Source organism: Sturnus vulgaris, chromosome 5 (assembly GCF_052056855.1).
Source record: "Sturnus vulgaris isolate bStuVul1 chromosome 5, bStuVul1.hap1, whole genome shotgun sequence".
In the NCBI taxonomy this organism is placed as follows: Eukaryota; Metazoa; Chordata; class Aves; order Passeriformes; family Sturnidae; genus Sturnus; species Sturnus vulgaris.
Window position 1 is genome coordinate 34722983 of NC_142247.1, and position 20545 is coordinate 34743527.

Genomic DNA, 20545 nt, shown 5'->3' on the forward strand with positions numbered 1-20545 from the left:
AGGCTAAGTCTGCTAACAATGCAGCAGGATTTCTAAAACTATATATCAAAAGGCCAAAACAATCTTAACTTTACAAAAGAAGATCTGTTACTCATATATTATCTCATATATCTCATGCTTACAGTCTAATAACTTTGGTTCTTCCATTCTTAACTCCTAAAGTTCTCCATTTCACTCAATCCCATTAGCTCAGGAACAGTATTTCACCTACAATTTTAAAGTTTTATTAATATTTTGCAGTGCAGAACAAAGATGGAAAACCTATTATGCAACATTTTTGTTGTCCTATGCTGCTCCTCAGGTTAAACAAAGCAGGTTATAAACAAAGCCTGCTCATTCCCCTCCCACACAACTAAGCAGGGCTTTAATAACCCATTGAAATAAAAAAATAACTAGTCAACACCAGGGTATCTACTCATTTCACATAAACAGAAATATGATTCAAAAAAGAAGACATAAGGCTGGATGAACCCTTTTCAGATAAAATAATTCTCTCCTGTGCAATGAAGTTTCTTATGTATTACTATAAAGCAGAAAGAAGTGGTAAGGATGGCTCACAAGAAGCAAAACTCAATACATTTTCCACAGAACTTTCTGAATTAAAGACTCCATCTACAAAATACCATTCACCAGAACACACTTCACTTAATAGATAAACTTGAAACTAAGTTGTCTTCCAAAGGAAAACCAAGTTTCATATTCTTATTCTTACCTACTTCTGCTAGAAGAAATGAAACAATGCAACATGCTTGTCCCCCAGACTTCTTTCTCATCAAGCAATAAGAGCAACAGCTTTGCTTCCGAACAAATGTCATTATAGTTAGCTGATCTATCTGTGTTTCTTCCAGTATTTAATGAGGTTTGAAAGACAAAAAAATACTTCTTTGTCATCCACTTTTGCCAGGAATTTGTTTTGGCACAATGGAAATATCCACAAGATTTATTTTATTTCTGAACACCAATTCCAGTTCATAGCTACCTGTTTATTTTATCCACTGTCCTTATTTTTAGATACTAAAACACATACTGACGATGTGCCCTAGGTCTAAATATTATCAATCTGCATTCCTCCACATAATTCCACAGAAGCTGAGAAATCGGTTCCTCTTAGGAAAGAGTAGGCACAACAATTTTTTATCTCTTGCTTTTTAAAAATAGTATTTTTAATTTAGGTGTTTCTCTTTTTCCTAAATTTTCCTATACTTCTTCATTTAGCTATAGGGACTCAGCATATAACCAAACTAATCACTGCTACTGTTTTTTAATTCCCTTCTCAAATATCATAGAAAGGTAACTTTTATGGGACAAAGCCTAATGAGACCACCCTAATTTATACTGTAGACTAATCACCTATCAGTGTCAAAAGGTAAAAAGGCCCTTAGAGCAATCTATTGGAACTAAAGCTACCATCACACATACAGCAAAATAAACTTCTCTGAAGGATCATAGATATTGAGAAGAAACATCATATTGATATTCCCTTATTTAAAAAACAAATATCTGTATCTCTTCTGAATCAATTGCTAACGTGAGTGCACTGTGCATAACAAAATTTGTCACTGAATTTTACAAGCAACTGTAAACATTTCAAAATGGTTGCATGGAAAAATAATGGAGGCTGACATTCAATGTGACAAGGTGGTAAATATTATTACAGCACTTGAGATCTGTAGCAATGGATAAGGAATTCTTTGTTCTATGTGCTGTACAGTAAGGATGAAACAAAATTTATTTCTACCAAGAGACATTACAATCCTAGACAAGAAATATGTGGATTCACAGAGAAAAGAACTGAAATTAGTCACTGTAATGGGCATTTATCTCAACAAAAAGCACTACTAAGATTTGGAGAGAGGTTGATTTACAGGTCCTGAAAAAGGTTAGAAAGGAATATAATGAGTTCTGCAGATATCTATAGGAAATCCCTTCAGCCATAAGAAACAGTGTAAAAGCTTCAAGGGTTTATCTGAAAATTAACAAATGAACAAAGACTGGTATTGCAGTCTGAATATAAGCAAGGACAGGGCAAAGCAGCAAATCAAATAATCAATGGGCTCAGGCTAAAACAAGTAGTTTATATGTACTACAACTTAAAGGAACAGACTGAGATGCAAGTAGTAGGATCTCATCTACTGTCTAATCACTTTGATAATTTTTTGAACAGCAATCTCAGTGAAGGAATGTAGGCAAAAGTTGCAACTATCAAGTCCAAGAAAAACACACAACAGTACATCAAAAGTAAAATGAATACCTAATAAATTACACTTGAGTAGACAGAGATAGAGAAAAATATTCCAGAAGTGTCAAGGAGGAAAAATATAACACGCACAATACCTTCTTCTGTGTTATATAAATTTACCAGGAAAGACAGACCTATCACCTCAAGATCAAGAGAGCTGAGTATCCACAGGATAGTGTGGAATTAACAGAAGATATCAATTTTGACAAAAGGGACACTTAGGTCACTCCAGATCTGTCAATTGTTGATAGCTGAAGTTCTGCTGGTAGGTGTATGCAGCCACAAAGAAGGTACAGAAAGAGAAAAGAGGAGAAAGAAAGGGGCTTAAATCTCTTCATAAAAAAAAATATGGAAGGGTAGAAATATGCAAAAAAAACCCTGGCCAAAATAGTTAGAGAGGTAGAAAGAAAAAAAAAATAAAATGAAAGATCAACGTTTTAAGAAAGTAGGATTTTATGAGAAGGCAGAAATCCAATATGAATAGCAGAGAACTGAGTTTTATTTATAAAAGTCATTAGTTGTGCAGCAACAACCATTTTAGTTGATTCATTTTGCTTGTTTCTGTCAAAAACATGTCAAACCAGCAAATGTCTCAAATGTGACAGGTAATTACTTTTAAATAATAGTTTTTGTGCTTTGATACTGAGCACAGCTGCTCATGCATCCAATTACAAAACCTTCATTAAGGTAATAATGATTTATTTCAATATTTTATGCAAACATCATGATACATTGCTGCTATTTGATGAGTAAAGCTGCAATTTAAATGCTGTTTACATAAAGATCCTTTAACAATTTTTCGTAATTTGCCTATGAGTTTTAAACTAAATTTCTCCCTAATCAGTGCATGTATCCAAAATGCTCCTCATTGACCCAATCCACAAAAAAGGACTCAAAATTAAGTTGAAGCATATTTAAAATGCATGCTGAAAATACTGACAGTGCTTTTCATTTTGATATCTTTCTACTTCTTAGACATGCATTACATGTTCAAGTTTATCAAATGTTCAGTGAAAGATATTTTCGATTGTGCTGCTCTAGAATCAGTTCTGATGGCTTAGAACATCTCTTTCTTACATACTAATTAATTTGTGCTTTTACATATTGTCAGGACCAAGTCTGGAAAAATTTTATGCCTCTACTCTTATTTAGCTTTCTGTTGAAATACTGCAGAACACAAGCTCTGCCTCCCTCCATAGTCCCAACATTCAAGTTCGCCAATTTTTAGGAAAACTACTATGTAAAATGCAATGCACTGAAAGACAGCAATTTTCAAAAACATTGTTCTTTTGAACAGAGGCCCTCACGATACCAATGTGCTCTTGTAAAGTTCCATTTCATCTACAAAAAGCAAACATTAGCATCTTTATTTTATTATTCACAAAGCAATGTTATAGAAATGTCTGCAGATTAGTATAAATAAAAAGCATCGGAAGAAAAAAAAAAAGCAGTGAAACCATCATTATTGCACTTTCTCAATGTCTGTTTTATCAGAGCTAAAATCAGGTGCCTGTACTCAGTTTTATTTCTGTTTTGAGATTGCCTGGTTGATTTCTATGGTCCTGAAATACACAGATAGGAAAATAGAGAGAGATTAATTCAGAACACCTTCACTAAGAAATCTTCATTAGGAAGTACTTTTAAGTTTAAAGTCTCTCTCTTCTGGAGTTTTAGATATTTCTATTAATATCACAATACTGCTCTAGTTGGGCAAATTACTGCAGGTTAATCACAATTACATTTCTTTAGCTATGGGATGAAAATCTCAAATACCTGGCTGAAATCTAACACTTTTATCACTATTATAACAATGTCTCTATAGCTGCATAGCAATTCCTACAGAGTACCTTAATGACTTTTTCATCCATAGATTTCAGAATACGTTGTCTAAGAGGTTTTGGAGAAGATCCATTGGATCGTATTGGAGAGCTATATTGAAAAGAGATAAGTATTTAGAGCATGTAAAAGCAATTCATTAATAAAAACTGTTGCCACACCAAGTTCCTCAGAAACAGAAAGGCAAATATCTTTACTCTCCAAACTTAACTTTACCTTCTTAAGGAACCACATGTAGTGCAACAACTGAAGAGAGCATAAAGAAACCAAACCTAGAGTTCTAATTTCTGGTACTCATTTTGCAGCATGTTTCCAATATTGTAGCTCTCAAGACACAGTATTACTACTAGTTGTAGTAATGCTGGTGACCACTTCTAAGCCACCATTCTACTTACATGCTCTTGAATAGCATCTGGTTGATATTCAATATAATTTTACATGTATTTGCAGACTTCTCAACAGAAATATTCACACAAAATGTTTCCACTCTCTTACATGCCATTATGCAAGTAGTTATGTACATCAATGAAAAAGTTTGATGCCTATAATTCAAAAAATTAATGATGCATATAAAAGATAGCTTTTTGGTCCTGAAATAAGAATTAATCTATGCATTTATAAGTAATTATTTCTCTGTTTAAGGTCATGGAGACTCAACGTGCATATGAGGACAGGTTTTTCAACAGTAATTTATTCTTCATTTATTTTGCTAATTTTATCCAATTTATTCATAAATAAAATTTGGTTTATTTAGCTTGGTTTTTATTTTATTTATTTCTAGCTGTTTGTGGTGCAAAATCTCTGCCAGCTTTGCAATGGTTCTCCTATTTTTATTACCAAAATATATAGCTTCAAAATAGCTTCATCATGTTACTGTCTACATTATTGTTCTGGTTCATGAATCTTCTTTCTAACCAATAATGCCAAAATTCTCAGCATCCTGTTTTTTCAACCACTGATATTTCCTCAGGACCAGTGACTAAGTAAATCATCACTGCTTCTTCAGTGCATGGGTCGGCGAATTTCCTTGTTGGTGCCCACAGAAATGGGTTTTCAAGCATCCTTCATAGAGTTAGTACATTTCTGAGCTGCACAATCTCAAAAAATCCATGTTACAAAAGTATCTTGAAAATATAGAAAATGCAAATGAAGACTTAGAAAACTTTTGAAAACTCAAAACTGTTCTAAAATTGCTTTCCCTTTACACCTAATCTCACGGCAGATTGTATGTTGGTTATTTGCTCTGTGTAAGCAACATCAATGCTTTGCTAGACTCTCAGATCCTTAAAAAAAGCCCAAACAAAGTAGCACAACAAAAGCAACCTCCCAATACTCACCTGAAGAGTGTCAAAACAGAGGTGATGCCACACATATTTAAGCTTTCATTGTCACACAACAGATCTGCTTTGTTCTGGGTAGGAGGATTGACAGCTTCTTCATCCAGAAGAACTAGCAAGACCTTTACAGTATCTCTGCCACAATAAGCAGTGCCGTGATTTATGGAATGCAATTTTGGCTGAAAGGAAATAAAAAAGGAACATGAAATAGCAAAGTTCAACAAGCCAGACCAATAGCTCACCTCCAAAATCAATCCACATCAGCACAAGGTGTGAGGAACCCCTCCTTCCCTTTGCAGTAAGCATTTATGGGGAGTTTCTCCATAGCAAAGTTTTTCTCATCCCAAGTAGTTAATAGAGTTTAGATCACTGACAGCTACATGTATACACCGATGAGCAAGTCACGCAGAAAAACATACAAATCTATGCTGCAACTGTGCAGCAGAAATGAACATTATTTTCTGGTATACAAACATGTTCTGGTGAAGTCTAGCTACTCTGACTAACAGTCTGCTAAAGTAGTTGGTTAAAAGTAAGATTTCCATCAAGATTTGAAAATAGAGGTACTTGGCACAATTTCCTGTTGTTTGGGTGAATTCCTCATGACTTTCCCCAAGAATAAATAATTCCTTAAAGAAAGAAACCAATCCGCATCTGGAAGTGCTCAATGCAACAGTCAGCAGTACAGATGGAGAAATCCATAGCCACTATGGGACTTAAAAAAAAATGAAAGTTTGCTATATTTTTCTTTAAAGGTACTAGGAATTCCACAGAGAAATTTACGGCTTTATACACAGTGGTAGTTTTTTGAAAACTATTGGCTCTCTTATTTACTAATGCATAGGAACACTGAATACTCTGACTTTATTCTGAAGGGCAAGACAAGCAATGAAAGCATTTATCTAATCAGTTAACTGCTTTTAAACACAGTCTCGAAAATATCAAATTCTATTTTTCTCTCTATTTGGATACACCAATTAGTGTATGTAGCTTTCAAGAAACCATAGCAACACGTCAGTCAGCTACTATAAGTTATAATCAATAGCTAGAAATAGCAATTACAGAAATGGTTGTTACTTGGCTTTACAGAATTGGCCTATTTCAGTACCATTTAATTTCCTCAAATTTTATTTCTGAGCCTCTTTTGTCATTACATCACCATACTATAGATTTTTTTATTAAATGTCATGTGTGGCACTGTGATTTTGTCTTAATGAAAAAAGTACAAATATGGCATCATCCTGACTGACGATACACAAGGGGAAAAACTCTTTAGAAATAACTTTCAGAAATCTCAAGTACTACAGACATTCATTCTGTGTACTAAACATGGACAAAAGTCCAAGGCAAAATAAGAATTCCAGGTAAGACAAAGAGATCTCAGTAAGACCAAAAAAAAACCAAAAAAACTTGTTTATAAATAAGCTTTATCATGTTTCATGATAAAGCTTACTTATAAACAATATTTTTTAAAAAATAAAAATAGTTGCCCAGTTTTTGAAGCATAGTGACCATTAGCTACTCCAGCCTATTCTGGTTAGTTCCATCCAGAAACACCAGCTAGATTCCATTTACAACAGTAATTTTCTTAGGAAGATATAAATAATTCCTATTAATCACTCGTGCAGGCTTCAACACAAAATGGTGCTTCCTGCTGCATAAAGTAATAACTTTTCCTGGAGCTCTAGATTCTTATAAAACAGGTATTTTCAGGAAAACTGAGCAATGATGGAAGAAAAATGCCATTGCCAGGAGAAAAGCAAATATTTTTCTAACAAAGTTATGCTTTTCAGGTATATTTTATGAGGAAGCAGACTTACCAGGAGCTAGTGGAGGCATAATTTTCACCTCTATACTGAAGATCATATTTTAAATTTGCATTCAAAGAAATTATTCAATTTCTTGCATCAGAAAAAACCCTAATATCCTATCAAATCAAAACTTGAACTGAATATAGATACTTTTTTTCTGAAAAACTGTAGCATCAGGGAAGTTTCCTTATTAAGGGAAATCAAAACAAAATCCCCAAGCTCTATGTAGGAATCAGAACAAAGCATTAATATTTTCTGTCCTAAGATCCTAATAGAACAATATAGATGCTATAATTTCTAATAGAGCTTGAATTAATTTGGAAAACTTATTGGACTTTTTCAATTTTGCTTTCTTTTTTCATTGCAAAAGGCAACCTATCCCTCCATATGTTTAGTAAAACATTCCTCCAACACCAAGTTCCACCAAAATAAGTCATTTGATGTCACTATCTTAACATTTGTCTAAGCGCCCTCTTCTACCTCTCAGGTCTCTGAATCATATCCTTAAGGATAATTGTTAAAATAGACATTCATCACAATCTTCACAGACTTCACTTACATCAACAAAAAGAATTTCCTACACCAAAATAACAAACAATGCTGACAAAAGCAAACAATTTACACATATTCTACCCCTCATCCCTCCACAATTACAAAAAAAATTAAGTTTCCTACACTTAGTCTGCTCTCTACCAATGTTTGATCCACATTTTGGCCATTTCCTCTCTCAACTACTGTCCTTATCTCTAATTCCTCAGGCTCCACAAAGAACTGTGCTGGTTGACCCTGGTTAGCTGCCAGGTGCTCACCAAGCTGCTCTACCTAAACAGAACAGGAAGTGAAAAAAATCTTGAAAAAAAGCTCATGGGAGTAAGATGAGGACAGGTTGTTCACTTACAAATCATAGGCAAAACAGACTTCCTGAAATTAATGCAATTTATTGCCTTTTAATCATAATGCGACCCCTTCTTTCTTCCTGAACTCAACTTCGCTCTCAACTTTTCCACCTCCTTCCCTCAAAGGAAGAAGATGAATGAGCCAGTTCCTAACACTTTGTCCCTGCTGCTTCTTCCTTACACTCTTCCTCTTCTCCTCTGTGTGAGATACCTCCCATGGGATACAGCCCTTCATGAATTCTCCAATGTAGGTCCTCCCCACATCATCAGGATACAACCATCTTTGCTATCTTCTGCCTCAACAAGGATACTGGTAAACATTTCTACAGAGTCATTAGACTATGAACTTCTGGAGAACAGTAGGAAACAAACATCATTTTGGAAGATCAATAGTGAATTTCCCTAAAGAATGACATTTTAATAAAATGCTTTTACCTGGCTTATAATGATCTACATAATTTCTTTAAATTTTATTGGTTACACAAGTAACTAACTAAAGACAGAACTGATGATAGTTAAATTTTCTCAGCTTAGAAAGAGAAATAAATAGAAGGCTATGAAAGGGAAACAAAGAAGTACACTGCACAAATATTCATAGCAAACAGAAATATTAGGATGAAATATATATTCAACATACTCAGTAGAAACACACATTTAAACCAGCTTAACTAGCCAATGGGGTCTGGCTAGCTTCAGCTGTCGTAAAAGAGAAAAAGGATACTGAAGGTTTGATTAAAATTTGTTTTAAATCTTTTGCTACCATGACATAAAACCAATGATCTCACAAAACAAAGCATCCTAGCAATTCTAAACACATTCAAGATGTCTATAATTTTTTCTTAAATTTGCTAGATATCTTATACATCAACCACGTAAAATAAAGTTGGTTGAGTTTTTCATCATAAAAAGATTATAATCTAAACCTGAGTACATTCACAGTATGTGAACCACAAATAGAAATCCTGTATTATGCCCTCAGCACCTAACTTACAGAACTTTAAATATCCTGATTCCTTCCATGAAAACAAATCCATTAATAGTTTCATTAATGACTTAAAACACCAAAAGAGAAAAGCTTACACATGATTGTTTGGGCTTTAATTCCCTTCCTCATTTTACCATATTTTAGATTTCTTACCTATTTAACCTTACTTTAAAAGCCTCACACTTTGAAATACTTGATGCTGTACTAATTGAAACGTGTGTATTTGAATTTAAAAAATTACTGGTACATGTTCTCAAATCTTAATTTTACTTTCATGAGGTTCTTTTGTTTGGAAATATGTTATAGATTTACTGCTTTGAAATTAATGGAAAATCTGACACTTCTAAGTATCTACATTTATAATAACTGCACAAGCGAATTAAGCTTTGAAGAGTATTTTATTTTCAATTTTAAGGTAAGAAATTTAGTTGATGTAAATCAGCTGTTTGATATCCACAGTGTAATCCTCAAGGATAAGTATTTCAACAAGTTTAAAATCATAGCGTAGAGGAAATGACTAGTTTTATACAGTTAGGAAAAAGATTATACTCTGTAGATAGGCCCTTAAAAATGAAAAAGAAATAAAACAGGCAAAAGATATTTGCTTTCTTATAAAGCTAAATAGTAAAAAGAACAAAAGAAGTCCCATTACCCGTGCTGGACTGACTCCAGTAGTGCTAGCAGTCAAGGTTTCCTGTTGTGAATTGACAATATTTTTAATCTTCAAATCCAAATCTTGTACAACTTCCTCTACTGCCTGACAGAAAGGATCCCCACTGCTTCGGCCTTTTATCAAATGCATCTTCACTGTTGACAGAATTCGGCCCCCTGCAATTCTGAAAATAGGCACAGGGTCATCTCCACATTAATCTTGGCAACACTTTAGTATACCTATTAATGCTGAACATAGCCAGCCTTCACTGCTCATCAGAGAGAACAGCTTTCATCTTTTAAATCAAACAGCAGTGTAGATGTATTGTCCAACACAATAGTTTGCTAAAAAAAAGGGGATTATTAGGCAAGGTAATGAATTCAGTATTTAGTAATGCTCTGAGATACAATACAAAACTAACTCCTCCTTAGAAGTTCAAAGGAAAGTACTTTCTTTAAACCCATATTTACATTTTTGCTCATAAACTGTTAAGTGTAAACAAATTTTTTCACTCAAACATGCATTCCTGTTTAATACCCCATTAGATTTGACTCTCTTGTGCTTTGTGAAGGTGCTTCAAAATACCAATCTTCTTTCAGTTTTATTCGAATAGATAGCAATTATACCACATGAACATCGCTATTAGCTATAAAGGCACACTCCATTAATCTCTTTCTTCAGCAAATGCATCTGACTACTTTAATTAAGATTTTGTGAAAAAGAATAAGCTCCTTGAGTTAAAAGCTTAACAATTTTTTTCCAGTACCTAAACAAAATGGTAAGTATGTTTTACCATTACTTTAACTTGAGTAAAGAAAATAAAGCATTACAAGAACCACTCAGCCTTCCTATATAATAATACATCTCTTCCCAAAAGCTGGGTTTTTTTCCCAAATGAGGTTTGCAGTCCATATCAAAGCAGAAATGCAGCATCCTTAGCACCTACAGTAGAATTTTTAGACACATTTATGATGCTGCAAATGACAGTTCTGTCAAAATCCCAAAGCAATGGCTTCATTACACCAGGTCACATAGCCAAGAGTGACATGATGACTCAGTTTTCAGCTTCCTCCATCCTCACTAGTTTCCTTCATGCTCCTGCCAGGTTGCCCTAAAAGGATATCTTGCAAATGCAAATAAAGATGTGTTTTGTACACATTAAATTCTAAAGATAAATTTTAGAATTCCAGTTGGGAGAACCTTCATCAAATGAAACTCTGCAGGTCTACATTCTTATAAAATATAAAATAATTAGGAAGAACTAGGTAAGAATAGGTATTGAATCAGAAAAAAATAGTTTATATTATTTCCACTTAAAATACATGGAGGGAACTGGGCCAGGGACCTTACTGTTTTGGCTTATTCTGGCTGAACAAGACTCCTGTAAATAACTTGAAAAACCTGACATTAACATGAAACTTTGGGGGGGATTTTTGTTGTTTTTATTGGCTTTTTTTTAAACAGGAAAAAAAATATTTCCACACAATTCTCAACTTCAACTTTTACAGACTAAAGATCATACAATTCACATTAGATTTTCAGGCTTCATTAAACAGCAAATCTTATGCTTTGAAGAAATTAAAGCACAGTGTATACACTTGGCCAAAAGAAAAATCACAATGTCAAGTCTCTGTAGATAGGTCAAGACTCATCCAGATCTCAGAAAAGAGTTTAAAAGAAAAAATTTAAAAATCTATGATACCACTTTTCCAAACCCCACAATTCAATCTAATAACAAAAGAATGAAAAGTTCAAAGGGAAGAAAAAAAATCCACTACAAGTTGTCAAAAAGTAAGGGGAGAGCACTGTTGAAGAAGAGTTGTTTCAGAGAAGCATATATAAACTGTAGCCAAGTCTCCTGATAATTCTTGCCAGACTGATCTGTTTTCCTCAATCCTAAACTTACATTTTCCAAAATCATATCCTCAAATAAGAAAAGTATTGTATTAAATGAGAACTGAAACTAGAACTTCAAGACAAATAAGAAGGTGAAGGGATTGACCAAAATTCCCTGTGAACACCAGGTTCAGTTATTTCTGTCTACAGATATGTTGAACTTATTTGCAAATATGTAATAAATTTATCATTTCCGCATATTTAACATATATATCCATATGTATGCTGGAAGAAAAAAAAAATTATACAACTATTACTGGGCAACAGCACAGTTAATTAACATTAGTATGCCCTTAATTTAAATGCTTTGCTCTGCATGTAACTCAATTAGAGATTCATAGATTTTCAATGAGAAAAAATAACAAACTTTTCACAAAAAAAAATTCTATGTTTATTTTTTTGCCTCTATTGTCCAATGCCAACTAAAGCTATTTGCTAGTAGAAATAAAGTTCATTTAATCTCTTCTTCTCCCCATATTCCTTCTCCTTTTCCAGGAACGAGTTCCAGTCTCCTATCAGATATACAGAGTACTAACTGGAGCAAGGAAAAGGAAAAGTTTATTTATACTTCAACTAGAATTTATATCAACAGGCCAAGACATAAAATGCTGATTCAGCCTGCATGGATTAGGACTGAAAAGCCCTGCCACACTTATGCCATTTTACACCAGAACATAACATAAATTGTGTTGTGTCATTAGTCATATATATTCATGTGTATATATATATATTCATAAATATATATATAAAATGTTGAATCTAGTTATTAGAGCCAGTTCTAGTAAGGTTCAAAATTATTAACTAAAAGCAGGATAAAAGGAAAATGTGGTTAAAAAGCATCTGGGGTGTTTGGGATTTTGTTTGTTTATTTTACAAAGATGACACCCTATTACAGATTGCTCTGATATTGCTCTTTTGTAGATTTATATTACTCAGAAGATCAGTTGAACTTGAATGAACTTTAAAATATCTGATATTACACTTAAAAAATTTATAGGACTAAAATGAAGTTGGAAACTCTTATCCACTTAGCAGCTCCTAACAGCCAAAAGAACCACAAAGGTTTGTTTTAAATACAGAATGGCATGGGCATCTCTTAAAAGTTAAGAATTTTTGTTCTTTTTAATTCTGAAAGAGGAGCAAAAAACCTAGTTGCATTCAAGAATGAACTCGATACATTAAACAAAGCAATGCCATTTGTCTAAGGCAATTGGAAAGACCTTTATCCCTTCTAGTCAGTGCTCCTGCTAAAAAGCTTTCTGTGATATTCCATTCAGATCACAAGCTACTGATATGAGGTACTCCAGGATAAAGTGCCTCAGCATCACATCCATAGTCTTTTCAACTATATTGAAGGAGGACTCTTACCAAAACCAGTCAGCAAATATAGTCATCAGTTGCCACTATGGCAGAGGTTGCAAAATAGGATTTTTAAAAACCCTTGTAATATAATGCTGTTCAGAGTCACATGCAGCATTTCTTTGTTCAAAAAGTATGAATTGAAAAAAAAAAAAATCAACTACAAAACCAAATTCTGTGATAAATTCCCGTGATAAAACCAAAGAAAATTCATCAGTATAATTATAAATGGAAAGAAAACCCTAACACTTTAGAAACAACCGACTTCCACTGTCCAACAATGTTTAAAGACAGATGCCTGAAGTCAGTAATACAGTGGCAATCCTCCAATGAATGGATTCAGTCAAGTCCAAATGTGACCATGTGAGCATGAAAACACAAATATCTTAGATCAACTGACAGGAGTGGCTTACCTTCTTCAGCTTTAAACAGCACTAACAGTACTAAAACAGTGGACAGTTCAAGCAGGATTCAGCTCACCTGCCTCATAGCTAGAGAAAAACAAATGTCTACATATAGATAAAATGAATCATATGTTAAAAACCCATTATTTGGACCAGTGCTTCTAAAGAGAGTTTTTAAAAAATAGTGCAATGTAAAACTCCATCTGTTACCCAGGCACTGGACAAATCTGATCTGTCATTGGCTACTTCTACTAAAAATAGTCACAGATTTTGTGCACACTGGAACTCTTTTTGCCCTACATCATCTGAGTCCCAGCTTTACCCTTTTTATCTCATTTTCCTTATCAAACCATCTTTTTTATGTAGAAGAAACTAATAGCACACCTTGTCTATTTTGCCCCTGAGATCATCATATAAACAAGTTCCTGGGCTTATCAAAAATCTAAATTACATCAGCAAGAGCTCTTCCTCCAAAACTCAGGCCTTAGTGTGAAAAGCTAATATGATGCAGGAGCACTTTTATTTATTTTCTGAAAATACATATTTTTTGGAAGAGACTAAAATAGCATAAACAAGGAAAAAATTGTTGAGGATATGGACAATATTCAAAACCTGAAAAAAAGCAGAGCACAGTCCTGAAGTTTATTCCAGGAACAGAAAAGAATATATCAAGATTCTATTATACTAAGGTCAACATTTTTATTCATTCATTTCAACTTCAACAGAGGTAAAAAATAGATGACAAATATATAGCTATCTGACTTAGGTAGTTTCTTAAAAGAACTCACAAACACCCAGTGATCACAGGGTGGGAGGAGATCACAGCCTTTTTTCCTTGTTATGGATTTAAAAGATGCTTTAGAACTTGACAATAACTGATCAGTTTTCCAATTTTTTAATTTGGAGCTATAGGAAGAGAAAAGCAGTACTTCCATTCTAAAACACAAAACAAGTTGTCAACTAGAGCTCAATTTACTTGGGTAGAAGAGTGGGACAAAATTTAACTAGGAAGCAATGCAACACAAGTGCTTTTAACAGAGCAGTAACTGTGCTTTTGAAGTAAATCTAAAGGCTTATTTCTTACGTTATAGGCATAAATTTAAAAAAATAGCAGTTCATGTTCATTCAGATTTCAAAATTTCATCAATAAAATTATAGCAGTGAACTTACCTAGATTTTAAACATATCTATTAAAAAACTATATCAAAACACACATAGTATTCAAAAATCCACCTTCAGCAATTGCTGTATGATTACTAATCTAATTTTCTAACAGATATCAACATTAAGTGAAGACTCTTCCTTAGACCCTTTGGAGTTTCACAGATTATTAGATCCATAACAAAAAATACAGCAAAAAAAGAAACTTGTTGCTGAGTATTTTTCCATCTTGCTGCTGCTGCTTTTGCTGTATTGGCTAAAATTTCTCCTTCAGCTTGGTGGAGGAAACTAGAGTGACTCTTCATATTCTCCATCCCAAGCTTTGCTACCCAAGTCTGGTGACAATGTTACTATAAAAGTAAAGTAGTATTCTTCCCAGAATAAGTCTTGATAAGCAGCCATTGAATTCTCTGCGAGAAAGTTCTAAAAGGCAAAGGCACTCAGGCAAGCTGTTATTAATTATAATAACATAAATTATATTATACTATAATAATATTATGAGCACCAGGCCATTCCATCACAATACTTAGGAAAATATGTAGAAATATCAGCAGACCAGCTTGGCTAAACAGTGAACTGATGACAGAGCTTGAATGCAAAAGAGCTTCACACAGAATGGTGAAGAAGGGACAGATAACAAACGATCTAGAAACATCACCCAGGCATTTAGGAATGTTATCAGGAAAACCAAAGCTCAGCTGGAGTTGAGAATTACAAAGAATGTTAAAGGAGCTTCACCTGCCGAACAAAGAAAATGAGGGACCTTTGCTGAAAGGGAGATTTTGCAACAGCGTGGATACAGATAGAACAGGAGTACTCCAGCCTTCTTTGCCTCAGTCTTTACCAACACTCTCATTAGAGAAATTTTTCAGGAAAGAACTGCCAGCAGTAGAGAAAGATCAAAACAGGTTTCACTTGAAAGTACTGAGTACATTCAAGAACATTGAACCAAACAGATTGCATCCAAGAGCCTTTCTAGAACTGGCAAATACCCTCATCAGACAACTTTATCATCTTTGAAAAGTCATGGTGAACAGGTAAGGTCCCTGACAAATGGAGAAAAATAAACCATTGCCTGAAAGCAAAACAAAAAAAAACCCCAAACCAAACCAACAAACAAACAAACCCAAAACAAAACAAACAACAAGCAAACAAACAAACACCCCCACAAACAAACAAAAAAAAAGCCAACAAAAACCAAAACACTAAAAAACCCCAAAGGACAGTTTAGGGGACCACAAGTTCATCAGCCTCACTTTGTTCCTCAAGAAAATAATGCAAATTGTTCTAAGAACACATATCTGGGCATATGAAGGATTAAGAGGGAGCCGGTAACCCTAAGCATATAGTTATCAAATGTAAGTTATGCCTGACCAATCTATTTTCCCCTACAATAAAATGACTCGATTTGCAGAGCAGGGAGAACAGCAGGTGCCATTCCCCTTGGTCGCAGCAAGGCTTATCAACAATGTCAGAGAATACTCTCAACAGAGGAGTATTGATGCTACAGTCTGGATGGATGGACAATTAGAGGAGTTAACAGCTGGTTGGATCATCATGCTCAGAAGGTAGCAAATGTTGTAACAATGGAGTAATATAGGGGCCTATCCTGAAACCTGGGTTTTGTCCTATTATCTTTGGCAGTGACTCTCTAAAATTACATGCTCATCCAGTTCACAGATGACACCAAATTGGATGGAACAGTCAATATGCTCGAAGGCAGAGCTGCCAAGCAAAGATACCTAAACAGACAAAAGGAATGGGCTGACAGGAACCATATGAAATTCAACAAGACATGCAAAGTCTTGGAAAGGAATAACCCCTTGCAACGATACAGGCCAGGGAGCAGCTCTGTGTAAAAAACCTTGGTGCATGTTCAGCAAGTGAGCTGCAAGCCAGGAGCATGCCTTGGCAGCAAAGAAGGCCTACAGTATCCTTGGCTGCATCAACAGTAGCGTAGCCAGTAGTCTGAGGAATGTGATTATCCCTCTCTAATCAGCACTCGTTGGACCAAATTTAGAATACTGTGTCCAGTTTTGGGCCCCCAGTCCAGGAAAGACACTGATAAACTGGAGCAAGTTCAGCAAAGGGCTGCCAAGCTGGTCAGGGAGACATGCCCTGTGAGAAGCAGCTACGGGAACAGCTTGTTCAGGCTGCAGAAGAAAAGGCTTCAGGGGGATTTACTAACAGCGGTTTTTTTTACCTACAGGGTGGCAACCAAGAAGATGGAGCCAGACTCCTCATGTTGGCAGACAGTGAAAAAAGACAATAGGCATAAACTGAAAGAAGAGAGGTCCCAACTCAATACAAGGAAAAAAACCCCACAACTTTTCACCGTGAGGTCAAAAGCAGTCAAATAGGCTGCCAAGAGGGAGATTAAAAACCTCCAAGGATGGAGACTGTACAAAGCTTGTCTGGATAAAGCCCTGATTAACCTGAGCTGACTCCATAATCGACCCTGCTTTGAGCGGGATGTTGGACCAAAAACTTTCTGATGTTCCTTCCAACCTGAATTATTCTATAATCCTAAATTTAAGCAATCCTATATACAATGTTTTGCATATGCTTGCACAACTTTCCAGCAACTTTAGACCACAAACCTCCAGGGCTGTGTGAACACTGTCCAATTAACTCAAACATCCAGCACAAGCCTAGATAGAGTCCAACGTGCTTTCGCTCCCCAAATACGACCGCGCCTCGAGATGCAGTCACGGCTTCCCAAAGGAAGCACATAAGAAACAGCATTTTCCCTGTTGAGGGAAGCAGAGAGCACTAATCCACATGGTGAAGGCGAGCTGTGTGACACTCCGGCGGGCTGCAGGGTTCCCGCGATGCGGGGCCGCTCCGCAGCGCCGCGCTCGCTCCGATGGGGCGAGAGGGAGCAGCGAGCGCGATCTGGCTCCGGCGTGAGCTGGGCGATGCTGACACCCAGCGGCCGCTGCCTGCGCCCAGGGCAGCGCCCAACGGAGGGGAAAACTTGCTGCCAGCTCCCAACTTTGCTATTCTATAAAATCAGTGGGGATTCTTAGAGCGTATGTATACGTATACACTAACCCCCATGCTAACCATCGAGCACAGTAACCAACGTGACAAATGACCTTCTGTCCTTCAGTTTTAAGTCACACTTTCTTAACAAACTTGGGAAAAGTCATTTCAGGAGTTCTTCTGGCCTAAAAAAAAGTTTCCACAATGATGGATTAGAACTTCAGCTTTTCATTTATACCAACTGGAAAGAGTTTTCAGATCCTAAGGTGTATAATAATCATCTCTTTTGCTGACAAATACAACATTGATATGCTCCTTGTCAAGAAACAGGTGTAAAAAAGTAGAAACATCCAAGTTCTCCATTTACTGTTTTTACATTGTCTAAGTCTTACATGCACAAATCTATAAACAGCTTTAGCATTAGAAGTTTTACAGCACCCCCAAATATTAACGAATATTCATGCTACTGATTCTTGAAAGATTAGTGATGTCTTCTAATATTAGACATCTAAAGGATGAGGAGAGGCAAGTTCAACATGCCAGAGACCTGTAGGAATGCTCAGTCTTCAGTGAATACACCTAGAAACTACCGAATTTCCTCTTCTTTCCATTCTCCTGCTATCAGGAGTGACATATTGGAACAAAACTTCCACTCTGACAGAATTCCCTTTGTTCATCTAATCTGCTGTTCACTTTCTTAGCTGAATGATGGGGAGATGAGAAACACATCTTTGGTTTTCCCCGTAGGTTAGCAGATACTTGGTTGCGCAATAACATCTCCTAAGTTCAAAATATTCTTAAGCACTGTCCAAGATCTTCTACTTGGTTCCTAGATTTCCAAAGCAAAGGAATCAGGCCAATGAAGAAAGCCTCTTTTCAAGATGTGTCCCACAGTGACCCACCACTTATTTGGCTACTTTGTATTTTGTGCAATTCCAAGTTTCATGAGATCTCCACTGTAACAAAATTATAACAAAATAACAGATTTCTAATCATTAAGTTTAAAACAGAGTTTTTTCTTGTGGCATAGGCAATACAGAGACCTGGTTAATGCAGGTTGGCTAATCTCTGCATCAGAGAAACAGCAATGCTGCAGACAGGTTGTCTAGTTTGCCCTTGGATGTGTCAGCAAGCTTCTACAGATGAAGCAACTCGGGAGTCTGCTGCATTGTTGCCTTTTCCCCCTCTCTGGGCTCTACTTTGCAGCAGTAACAGAACTAGAGAACATTTTTTGCATAGAACTGGATCCCCTGGAACTCCCAACAACTGACAGGACAGGCAGGACACAGAGTGCTCATCCATGCGACATACCAAACACTTGAAAACGTCTATAGATACATAGATAAAAACCATAGCTTACATAGCAAGGGTATAAAGCCCATGGGGAGTACGAGAGGTACTACCAACAGCACAGTACAGCCATCTTCCACTCCTGGTCAGCAAGACAAACAGCAATACTTACATGTGTACAGTCAATTTAATGCACACACCAGCATCTGACACTAACAAGATTTATATTGCAAAATAAATGGCACAGCAGGGAAAGCTACACAAAATATCTGAATGCTAAAAAGCATTTCCAAGCTCCAGAACATTCACCCAGTGAGAAACTGGTAACTCCCAGCAACTATCCCACTCTGCTTTTTCCCACATTTAAACATTTACTTTTAAACAGAGAAGTAATTAAAAAGATACAGCACTTTAGGTCACACTTTTCTCAACTGTATTTACCTGAAAAAGTATTTTCATCCTAAAAAAAAGTTCATGCACATAAAAAATTAGACATGGAAAAATATTTATTAACATACAGTGCCAGATACAATTTAAACAAAGAAAAATAGCATATACTATATGTTGAGCTAATAGTCTTCTTTAATCACCAGCACAGACAGTATGTCTCTGGCATCCAGGATGTTGAAATAAAAGAACAAAAAAGTGGAATAAAAAAGACAAAACTGCAAAACAACTTCAGAAATACTTCTCACTTCCAGCTTCAATGGAAACTGAACGTTAACTTAAATAATGCTTACTTAAAACATTTTGTTTTCCACTGTGAGGATTAGACTCAATTCAAACGTAAAAAAACCCGATTCTTTAGTATCAAGGACAGAACTATTACAGCTGATTTGCCAAAGATTTGTATGGAAAAATTACTTACTATAAATGACAAAATTATTGATTTCTATGAAGCTTAAGAAAATAGCTCTTCTCTCTGTAATAATGCCAGCACTTATCAATTTAAACTCCTGGATATATTTACACTTTCCTAATTAATCAAACATTTATAAGACTGCCCAAAAGACTAACTTCAGTTCTTCAAACACATTCAAAATCAGCAACCCCACCAGAGACTCCCTAAGCAATAATTATTATGCTTCACTTACATAGCTAAAATGAATGAAAGAAAAGTCTAAATAACCAACATTGTCATTTGTTAGCAGCAAGAAAGACTCCTTTACATAAGGGTAAACAGAATGAAATGACCAAAAGAAAGGAATTTAATAGCAAGTAAGGCATATATCAGTTTATGTACTTACCAGACTCACAAGATGGAAACCTTCGTAACTTCATTTACAACTAGGGAAGTAACCAAACCACCATACATACATAGATTTGATAAAAATTTAATACAAAAAAAATCCTTCAAAAATTCATAAGCTTACCCTAATGGTTTTTCAATTATATTTTCAAATCAGGTTTAATTTTTAAATGTTTACTCTGAATTCTTTAGTAAGTACGTTATTTGATTTTCTTTTGTTCTTTTTGTTCAAGCACAAGAAAAGGAGGTGTTCACCAAGACAAAAAAAATCTAATAGAAAATCTATTACCTTGTATTTAAGATTTCACCAACAATCTCTTGCAGCTTGTCAATAAAATTAACAAAGTCGGAAAGCCCTTTTACATAGGCTCTTAAAGGATCATACAAAGAAGATGCAGAGGCTCTTCCTCCCAGTTCTATGGTCCGGATAAAAGATGTTGCCATC

The 20545-nt window shown here is 35.4% G+C and overlaps 1 protein-coding gene across 3 annotated transcripts in view; it reads right to left on the minus strand.

The window, feature by feature from the left end:
- PARPBP (PARP1 binding protein) overlaps positions 1 to 20545 on the minus strand; it is a 41614-nt gene that overhangs the window by 8739 nt on the left and 12330 nt on the right. For all 3 annotated transcript variants that reach the window (XM_014877021.2, XM_014877020.2, XM_088165412.1), the window contains 4 exons: positions 20390 to 20544; positions 9757 to 9940; positions 5413 to 5591; positions 4087 to 4168 (listed from right to left, as the gene is read on the minus strand). In XM_014877021.2, coding sequence (XP_014732507.1) covers positions 4087 to 4168; positions 5413 to 5591; positions 9757 to 9940; positions 20390 to 20544 — 600 coding nt within the window. The remainder of the gene's footprint in view (positions 1 to 4086; positions 4169 to 5412; positions 5592 to 9756; positions 9941 to 20389; position 20545) is intronic.